Raw genomic sequence first — 9,991 nt, 5'->3', positions numbered from 1 at the left:
GTTCTGTAGGTGCACAAACACACCATGATTGCAGTGATATTATCAGTTTCTGTTTTGAACAGCTGCTGGCAATGCAATGCCTTTTTTTCTGGAAATGTGTGCTTGCAGAGGTTCACTGATCCCTGGCACAGCTCACTCTGTAGGTGTGTTGCTGAGCTCACACAGCCAGGGTGAGGTCCAGTCCACTGAGTGTCCTGGTGGAGTGTGCATTGTCTGGTGACTCTATCACCAACATTAATGAGAAGGAACACTATGGCTTGGGGCTCTTTCTGTATTACTGGAAACTTGGCAGCCTTTTTCTTGTCTTCTGTAGCTGTCTGTCTCAGCCTGCATGTAGAACAAGGGTTGATGCGCTTCCAGAAATCTGACTTCAGATGCAAAAATAATTTCTCTGTTCCATAGTGTTACAAACTGACAGGTGAAAACACATAACACTTCCTAACCAGAAGCCTGCAGAACAGTTGAAAGACTCTTAGCACAGACTCAAGTGAGTTTACTTGAACACATACTGTCCATGTTCAACGTGGATGCAGATGGGAAAGACTCTTGGTTCATTTTCCAAGCCTATGAAATGTGACGCACACCTGCAGGCACTTCAGGACTGGTTTTTTTCAGTGGCATCAGTATTTGAAATTATGCTGGTGGAGAGGCACCTCAATGCATCCCAGTCATACCAGTTTGATGCCCGTGTCAGCAAGAGATGCACAGAGCCTGGAGAGGGTTCACAGATCAGCAGGAGAGCACCTGAAGAGCAGTACAAAGGAATTCCAGTCACTCCAGCCCAGCCTGAATGCCTCTCTGCAAGTATATGCAGCATGCAGAATAAAAAATGGGATTAGAAATTAGTGTGCTCCTGCAGGTCTGTCATCTCACTGGCCTCACGGAGACATGGTGGGATGGCTCCTGTGACTGGAGTGCTGGAAAGAAAATACATATTTTATACAAAAATATAGCTTTTGGGGAAGGACAGAGGAGATGAGAAGGGGGTGTCACCCTCTGTCAGTGACTAGGTTACACCTGGGGATGGATGAGGAGCTGACTGAGACCTTACAGGTCAGGAATAAAGGGAAGGACAAGGCACCCAAGAAAGCTTGTTAAAATTCAAAGATGAGTTTCTCTGAGATCAGGAGTCATGCGTCCCAACAAAGAGGAAGTGAGGCAAAAATACCAGGAGACCTTCGTGGATGAATAAGGAGCAAACAAAACAGAAGTCTGTGGAAGGTGAAAACAAGGACAGGTAGCCTGGGAGGAATACAGAGAAATTGTCTAAGCAGTCAGGAATCAGGTTAGGAAAGCTAAAGCAAGCCCTGATAAAAATAAATCTGGCTAGGGATGTCAAGGGCAATGAAGAAAGCTTCTGCTGGTATGTGGGTGATAAAAGGGAGACTAGGGAAAATGAGGGTCCTCTCTAGAAGGGAACAGGAGCTCTTGTTACCCAGACATGAAGAAGACTGAGGTACTCCATGACTTCTGCCTCAGTCTTTGCTGCTATGTGCTCCAGCCACACCACCCAAGTTGTAGAGGCAGAGACTGGGAAGAAGAGTTTATACAAAACTCATGGGAAAGAAAGGGACAAGCTTGATTTAGGTGTGACTTATTTTGTCAAAAATAAAGCACATGACAACTTTCTAATTCATTTAAGGAATAGAAACAAGGCTTTGACAGATGACTTCTGATGGAATAAACTTCCTGCTCATTCAGGTAGGTGTGAAGTTTTTAGGCAAGGCCCACCCAGCTTTTTGCCAACTGTGTATATAAGCTACAGAGTAAATCAGCCTCCAGCACACTATTTTTAGGAGGGGAAAAATGATGCATAATGTGAAGAAACTAAGTTAAATACAGCATATTGCTTTTCAAACAAATAACAATCACTCCATCAGCAATTCATATAATCAGTGTGTCTGTAACAGGGCACTTCTATTTAGCATGCCAGAAATGCTCCATGGAAAAAGGAACAATTCCAAGACTTCCCCAGTTAGTACTTCACCACTATTGCCTATACAGATCTGTTTAAAAAAAATTACATGAAAAAGGAAGAGATAATCTCTGAGGAACAAGATCCAGTAATTTGATCAGTGTTCAGGCAGCATGTGGGAAGAAGGCAGCAAAAGATGCTTGCTGGAGAGAAACTCAGGGACCTAGCCAGGCATCAGTGAACAGATGGCTCCATCAATGCAGTGAAGCTGAGCAGTCAGTCTCTTCCTCCTGCTGCTGCAACACTTCCCTGTGCACACCACTAAGAGAGATGCTGTACCTAAGGAACCCTCGAGCAGACTATGTCAAGCAGGCAGAAGGTGAAGACTTGCAAAGACTCAAAGGTGCATCCTTATATTTATAGTGCCACCAGAATTTTTGTTACATACAAAAATTCTAAAGAAAAAAAATATAAGAATAAATGAATTTTAAAAAAGGATCTTGGGACTGCACCAATCTCTTCTCACAGTTCTGCTGTTGTGGTTTAACCCCAGCCAGTAGCTCAGCCCCTCAGAGCTGCTCATTCACATCCCCCATAGCAGGATGAGGGAGAGAACTGTAAGAATGAGAAAACTCATGGATTGAAATAAAGACAGTTTAATAGGTAAAGCAAAAACCACAAACAAAATAAGGAATTCATTCACCATTTCCCACGTGCAGGCAGGTGGTCCACCACCCCAGGAAGCAGAGCTCCAGCAGGTGTAACAGTGACTTGGGAAGGCAAATGCCATCACTTTGAATGTCGTCCTCCTTCCTTCTTCCCCTAGTTTTATGTGCTGAGCACGTTGCCACAGGGTATGGCATGTCCATGTGTTCAGTGGGGGCCAGCTGGCCCAGCTGTGTCCCCTCCCAGTGTCTTGTGCAGCACTGGCTGTGTGGCAGGTGAAGGCTTTGCAGAGGAGGACAGAGGGAATGTGAGGAGTGCAAGTATGGCTGTTTTGGCTGGGAAGATGTTTGTGCAGTTGCACAGCTTGAATGGAGCCATGGTTCTGCAGCTGGCAATCAGACAAGTTCCTTCCTGAGGGGGGTGAGGCACTGGGGACATGACCTGCTCCAGTGTCACAGAAAGAGGCAAGAGAGCTGCTGGGTCTGCTGATCCTGGATTCCACTCCTGTGCCACCAGCTCTAGTGCATGAATGCTCTTAATTTCCTTGATTCAAGGAGCTGGACAGGGCTGGTGCCAACTGCAATGCTTCCAAAGGAAAGGCCTTCCCATGGAGCAGATGTGGTAGCAACACCTTCTGATTATCTTTAAGTTTCTTCCAGTCCTCCTGCTTGCCTTAAATTCATATCTTCTTTGTCTCCACCTTTTCAACAGCAGTTCAGCAGCCAGCAAAATGGCTGTCACCTCATTTCTTTGGTGTTAGCTGCTGGAACTTTACTGGTAAGCCAGGGCACTCTTCGTTCTTCTTCCGTCATGTCAATGGAACGTGCAAGTGCAAGTTGTTAATCTATTTAAAATTACTTAAAGCATGAAGGAGGTGCAACTTCTCCAGCTTTACAGACACAGGCAGAGATTAAGTATTGTACAGGGGTCTCAGCTTTGACTGTTAGTGGAGTTCATAAAAAAATCCAGTGCACTGTGTCCCAGGTCTTCTGGTCTAACTGTGGTGCTTTTTGGGCTTTCTCTAGGGACTCACAAGTGCATGAGAAGGATGTGTCATACAATGAATTGAAATTAAAATGGCTGTAAATTGTGGAAATCTAGCATGAGGAAAGCGTGAGGAAAGCATTCTCACAGATAAATGAAAAGAAGTGTGATGTAGAAAAGCAAATGGAAGTGGGGTGGAGGGCAGTGAGGAAACACCTACTGACCATCAGTGGGCTCCTATATGTCTTTGGAGTTTTAAAAAATAATTATACCCAGTGAGTCACTAACAAAGGTCTCATTCCAGAAAGCTTCAGGATGTACATTTACTTTTAGCGAGATTCCAGCATTATGTAGACTCCATTTTTTGGTCCAAGTGTGGCTTTTGATTTGAGCTGCAAAGGAATCTGAAAGAGAAAAGAGCATCTTATGTGCAGTTGTATGTGTTTGTTTATGTGTGTATGACACCCCACATACAGACAGACATTTTTGCTGGAGGACCAGTCCAGACCAGGATTACTGTAGAACCTGTAAAGTACTTGTTTTACAGTCAGCTGTGGTGGGATAATATTACATAGGATTTACAGCCAGAGGCTGAGGCAGTGGTTATCCAGGAATGCTGTAGATGTGAACAGAATGAAATTAACTCTGTAAACTCTAGAGCTCAGTGCAATGTCCACAGCAGTAGGCATATACTTAAGTGCTGAGATCCTGTGAAATATGTACACACGTTCTCACCCCCTGAGAATTATGATATTTTGCCTGTGGTCTTGCCATACTGCTCTCCATTAAGGCAGGGCTATGTAACACTTCTTTTGTTAGAAAAACTACGTATCTGAAATCACATTTTGCTTAAAACATGCAGTCCATGCCTCATCTCTCCTTATTATGGAAGTGTCTCTAGCAGTTTTCCCAAATGAAGAGAAGCGACAAAGGCAAATCAGTTGTCCTGCCCAAGACACACTGTCACCCCCCTCGAGTTAAGAAGCGTGATCTTTAGGCCTCTGCATGTACAAACCTCAGTCTCTGGGCAGGTCTTGAATTTAAACTTCTGCAAAATCCTCAGCAGAGTAATTTTTGTCTCCAACAAACCCATTTTCATGCCAATGCAGCCACGGGGTCCTGCCCCAAAGGGCAGGTATGCAAAGGGATGTCGTTCCTTCTTGGCCTCCTCTGTGAACCTACAAGGTACAGAGATGGAAACCAGTTCAAGAAATTATTTTTGCTCCTGATTCCATGTTTTTAATTTAAATCTCAAAAGCTGTTTATTTCAAATGATCTTAATGGACAGGTCAAGGGGAATATTGATAGATTATGTCCTGACATCGTAAGTAAAATGATAATTGACTTATGGCCAACAGCCTTTGTCAGTTGGTGATTTCAGGAGAGGACATGGAGTCATGAGTTTTGCCTCAATCTGTCTTTAATGAAAGTCTCTCATGTCTTTGGATTCAGTTTTCAAGAACTTTAGACTACTAAGGTCCAGAGAACTCAAGAAGGGTAGAAAGAAATGAGAGGTAATACAGGCTATTTGGAACTTCGAAAAAAAAATAATGTATTTCCACTAATTCCATCCCCATGCTTAGATAACCTAAATAAGATTGAGCCACTACTTCAAAAAGTACTGAATTCTCCCTAATTTGAGAGTGAGGGACCATTAACTTACGTACTAAAAGCACTGCTGCATATCCCATGTAAACAGGTTCAGGCAATTCTTGCCTTGATCACCCCATATATCATTCTAGTAAATTTAAAGTCTCTCTTTACTTCTGTTTTCCTCCTATGGCCAATTTCAAAATGAAATATTGGGGGGAAGGCTGTAGCTGTAGGAATTTTATAATTCCTGCTAACATTCCTAACTATATGAGCTGAGCAGAGTGTTAGTAATTACGGATCATTCCTCAGGAAAGGTTCAAAAGGGAATTTATCTCCAGTTCCTAACAAACAGCACTGTGTGAGTCAAGGGGACTGCATCCCTCACTGACCATTTTGCCCTTTCATACTACAGTTAAAGTGGTGAGTAATTAAGAATTAAGAAAGCATTTCTAGATAAGCATTGCTAAAAATACTCACCCCAGGCTTCCAGTTACTGCTAAGATTCCTCTCCAGCAAAATCTCTGGGCTTCTCTAACCCTGGCACTGCTCTTCTTCATGGCCAAAAGATTCTGATGGAGCATTTGCCTAGATTTGTTCCGGAAGGAGCACTGGGCAAACCCACCTACACCACACACTGTTGTCTTACTGGCAGAGATGGTTCTGGGCTGCCTGCCTCACACCCAGTTGTTAATGGAGCAGGCACATTTTTCTTAGTAAACTTTTGAATGTAGTGGCAGCTTAAAATGCATCTTCCCACAAAACAGTTTAAAAATATAGCTGCCCACAAAACTAAATTGTGCTTCTACACAGAACCACATCAGCTGAAACTCTCCCTGTAAGCTGAGCCCAGCACCTGTAACACAGGGCATGTATAAAACCACAGCTTGACAGGGTTTCACCCACTGAAGATACAAATGCTCCAGGTAAAACTGTCTTGCCAAGCAAGAACCAAGGATCCTAACTTACAGACAATTCGCAGTGGGAGATGGGGTAGGTTCCCCACTCACAGAGTACCCACACTGTTATGTTCCAGATGAAAAGGGTGCTCTAAACCAGCAAGGAGCTGGATAATTTTCCTAGGTACAGCCAAGCCAGTGAATACATCATCCCACTTCAGAATTTCTGCACTCAGAAGCAACACTATTCACAGTATCTGATTTGGAAACAGGTCTGAAAACCTCTGCCACACTTCAAACCTTGACCAAACCTCACTCCTGTGGGATACACTCCTATCATCACTGGTCTGATTCAGTAGAAATAACATGTTTTTGTGGCCTAAATTCAAGTGTGCTCCTCTTGGTGGAAATGCTGCTTTGGCTGAGTAAGTGGATGACTGTGGCTGTGAAAGAGCAGCAGAATCTGGTGCCTGCACTGGACAGGTTGGGGTTCTGGGCTTAAGGAAGGACTTCAACCTAAGGATGGAAACCATCACTGCACATACCTCTCAGGAATGAACTTCTCAGGTTCTGGCCAGAACTCAGGGTCGTGATGAAGGTGTCCAACTGCAGTTTCAATGACAGCTCCAGCTGGAATATGCTGCCCCAGCACTACACAGTCTTTAGCTGCTTCCCTAGAGAATCTGCAACAGCATCATGCATCCCAGATGATTAATAAAGGTTAAAAATACAGCAGGAGAGACCTACACAAGTGTCTGTCTTCACCTGACCAAACAATTTCTGGGGTAACACTTTCTCACAGATAAATACAACAACTGTTGCTGATGCCAGTGTCTTCTCAGGTTATAATCATCTCCATTTAGAAGTCTGTAGCTTCAGTCCAGATGGTTGACTTTTGCCCTTTTCACAGGAAAGCATTTCTGGTTGGGTACTGTTTTCCAAAGCACTAACTGCTAAACTGCTATTTTATTGTAGATGTTGGGTTTAGACTCATTTTTTATGAAAATTTCTAATGAAAAGTGTCAGTCAGCTCTAATAACAGGTGAAAAGAGTATGCTGATTTTCTTCCAGGAAAAAGACCATAGTAAACACAGTTTTGAGTTTATTTATTTGAGAAGCTTCCCCCAGTTGGTGCAGAACCTGAAACTTAGCAAGGGATGGTTTTAATACTAGGGCTGAGTGTTCTGCTGCTGGTGCTCCTCTGGAAATACAACCAATTCACAAGCCTTGGAAAACATTTCACATACATTCATCCAAGACAGGTATAATGTTAAAAACAAAACTCTGCAGTTTTCTCCCACTCTGTGGTGATAGGTGACAGAAGTGTTCTTAGGAACCTCACCATGACAAGACTGAGAAGTCACCTGCCAAAGCTCAGCTTGTCTCTTACAAAAGATTGTGTGTGGGTCTGTATGTGTGGTGGTAGGTGCTGTCCAGATCTTTTGGTGCTTGGGTGGTCACTGGAGATCCCAGATCAGCCCAGACCCGGGTGGATGCCCTGCTGTGTCAGTCTGGGAGCTATTCCTTCTGCCAGCATCTACATCTGCAAGCACAGGGGGGAGACAATGTGCAGGAACTTCCTTTGCTGCTTCCCACACTCTGCTTAAAAAGTTGAACAAAGATTTCAGCTTCAGGGCTGTCAGTCTGGTATCACTACAGAAACACATTCTTTCCGCACTGTCACCCATATCCCTCTCTCATAGAGAAATAAATAACAGAGGCTCCAAACCTGGAACAAAACTCTAGCATGCAAAAAACCCAGCCCAAACCAAAACAAACATTCTCATTCTTACAGGAATTTGGTGATAATGGAAACTTGAGTTCTGGGGGAGAAAGTTCTCTGGATAGTAAGTTCATTTAAAAAGGAATGAAACCAACTAATTTTATAACAAACTTGGCTGCTACAGATTTTTCCCTTAACTCAGCATTATCCTTGTCATAGGCAATTAACATCTTTCAGCAGCCCTGGGCTGTCCTATCCATTCCACATCCATCGAGTAAAAGCCAGATCAATAAACAGCACTGACAACACCAAACAAAACTTCAGAAGAACTTTGTTCCATTCTCGTTCTGTCTCCCATCTGATAAACACAACTGTTTCCCAGTGATACAGCCCAAACTCAAAGACTCCTGTCACTTTACCCAGCAAAACAGTTTCCACTTGTACCCCAAGTATAACATAATAAAGCCCCATCATCTCACCCAGGAGCAGATCTCTTTGGTATTTACTCTCTGAACAATCCTGCAGATGGCCATGAAAAATACCTTGACTTCCAATCTTGCTGAACATATAGAAGCTCTTTTTTTTAAGCTTTTTTTTTTGTTGTTTAAAGGTACCTGCAGTCATGGGTTAAATTTTTCAAAAGCTCTCACAGCAAGCTCAACTTTGGCTTCTTTCCAGTCGTCTGATTTTTTTTCCCTGAGCTTCATGAGAAGCATTGCAACTGGCTGATCACTTTGAAAAATTGCATTTCTTAATATTTGTATTTATGCTTGTGAGAACTTGGCGCTTTAACAATCAAACAGTTTTCTAATTTCTTTTCCCCTTGTTTTCAGTTCACCAAGACAGTAGAATAAGTCATGTGTGATTTGGGAGAAAACTTTCAAGAGTTAATGGATGTTACCATTAGTTTAGCTCTGTTATTTTGAGGTAGTGCTAAGTGTAAATGGGCCGAAGTAAACACACATGTAAAATACAGCTTTCAGGTTGTGCAGCCCTTCCACAGATGAGGGAAAATGTAATAAGCAGCAGGGTAGGGATGGGTTTTGGTGCATATCCCACAAGCCTGAGGCACTTGGAAGCAGCAGCCTTTGGCTTTCTAAGGCCAGACCTGCCTCAAAATGGCTCCATCCTCTAACCTTGGGGGACATGAAGAATGGTGAGGAAGCAACCTTGGCCAATTCACTGTAAAAATGTGCTTTAGAAACACCAGAATTATCCAGCTTTCCTTCAAGAGGCCACATCATATCTCTCAAATGCACAAAGCAGTATTGATGTTGGCACAGAGACTGAGAGACCATTGGTCTTCCAAGGGCAGATTTCCATTTTATAGAGCCAGGGAGCTATCCAGTGTCATCAGAAGGGGGAAAAAAGATACCTGAATGCAGGTGGGTACATGCGCAGTGTCTCGGCAATCACCATGTCCAGATAAGGGAGTTCTTGCACATTTTGGTAATCAGGAATCATCTGAAAGGGGAGGAGAAAAGGAACAATTATGTTTTCTCACATGTAAGTGCCAAACTCATCTAAGATTAGCTTTTAAATCATCTATTTTTTTACTGGGCATCTTTCCTGTAGAAGAACTTGATGTCTCATCTAAAACAGTAAATGATAAAATTATACAAAAATGTGGGCAGTAATTAAATGTGTGTGTAACATTCCTTTCATCATCAAAACGCTTTGGTGCACAGCCCAGCTGAAGGTATAATAATAAATCAACTTGCTAGGAAGTATTAAAAGCAGGTCATTACAGAGAGCATCAAGAGCTATAACAGAGCTATTGTTTTCCACATATACCAAAATCTGCACAGGACCCCTGTCTCTTCCCAAGGGCAAGAGCACAGCTCACACTTTGTTCACAAGAAACAGCAAGTCCTCCAGTTACTCTTGTTAGTGTTGGAACGACCCCTCTGCAATTTCCCAGCTACAGAAATAAAGCGAAGTGCTGTGATGCCTGCGGAGGGCTGGAGAAGGCACTGGAAGATGCTGGGACCACAATGAGGAGCAGCACGCAGTGGTAAATTGTTCTGCCAAGAAGGGAGGTGCCGAGGGATAGCTCAAATCCCACCTGGCAGGGCTGCAATAGTGCCTAAGCAGAGAAGTCTGTTTCCTCCAGCCTCTGCTCAATGCCGCTTAATTTTTCACAATGGTCAATGCCTGAGCCCACATCTTCACAATCCTCCAAAGCCATCCAGCCCTTGAGAAGGACTGTGGGCA

General features: G+C 43.4%; 1 protein-coding gene across 5 annotated transcripts in view; it reads right to left on the bottom strand.

The window, feature by feature from the left end:
- Positions 1–2,555: 2,555 nt before the first annotated feature.
- TBXAS1 (thromboxane A synthase 1) overlaps positions 2,556–9,991 on the bottom strand; it is a 230,242-nt gene continuing 222,806 nt past the window's right edge. For all 5 annotated transcript variants that reach the window (XM_066319778.1, XM_066319777.1, XM_066319781.1 and 2 more), the window contains 4 exons: positions 9,153–9,241; positions 6,600–6,737; positions 4,581–4,743; positions 2,556–3,969 (listed from right to left, as the gene is read on the bottom strand). In XM_066319778.1, coding sequence (XP_066175875.1) covers positions 3,895–3,969; positions 4,581–4,743; positions 6,600–6,737; positions 9,153–9,241 — 465 coding nt within the window. In that variant the 3' untranslated portion in view covers positions 2,556–3,894. The remainder of the gene's footprint in view (positions 3,970–4,580; positions 4,744–6,599; positions 6,738–9,152; positions 9,242–9,991) is intronic.

Source organism: Sylvia atricapilla, chromosome 5 (assembly GCF_009819655.1).
Source record: "Sylvia atricapilla isolate bSylAtr1 chromosome 5, bSylAtr1.pri, whole genome shotgun sequence".
Taxonomy (NCBI): domain Eukaryota; kingdom Metazoa; phylum Chordata; class Aves; order Passeriformes; family Sylviidae; genus Sylvia; species Sylvia atricapilla.
Note: the sequence above shows the minus strand (reverse complement) of the source record. Positions and strands in the feature narration are given on the sequence as shown.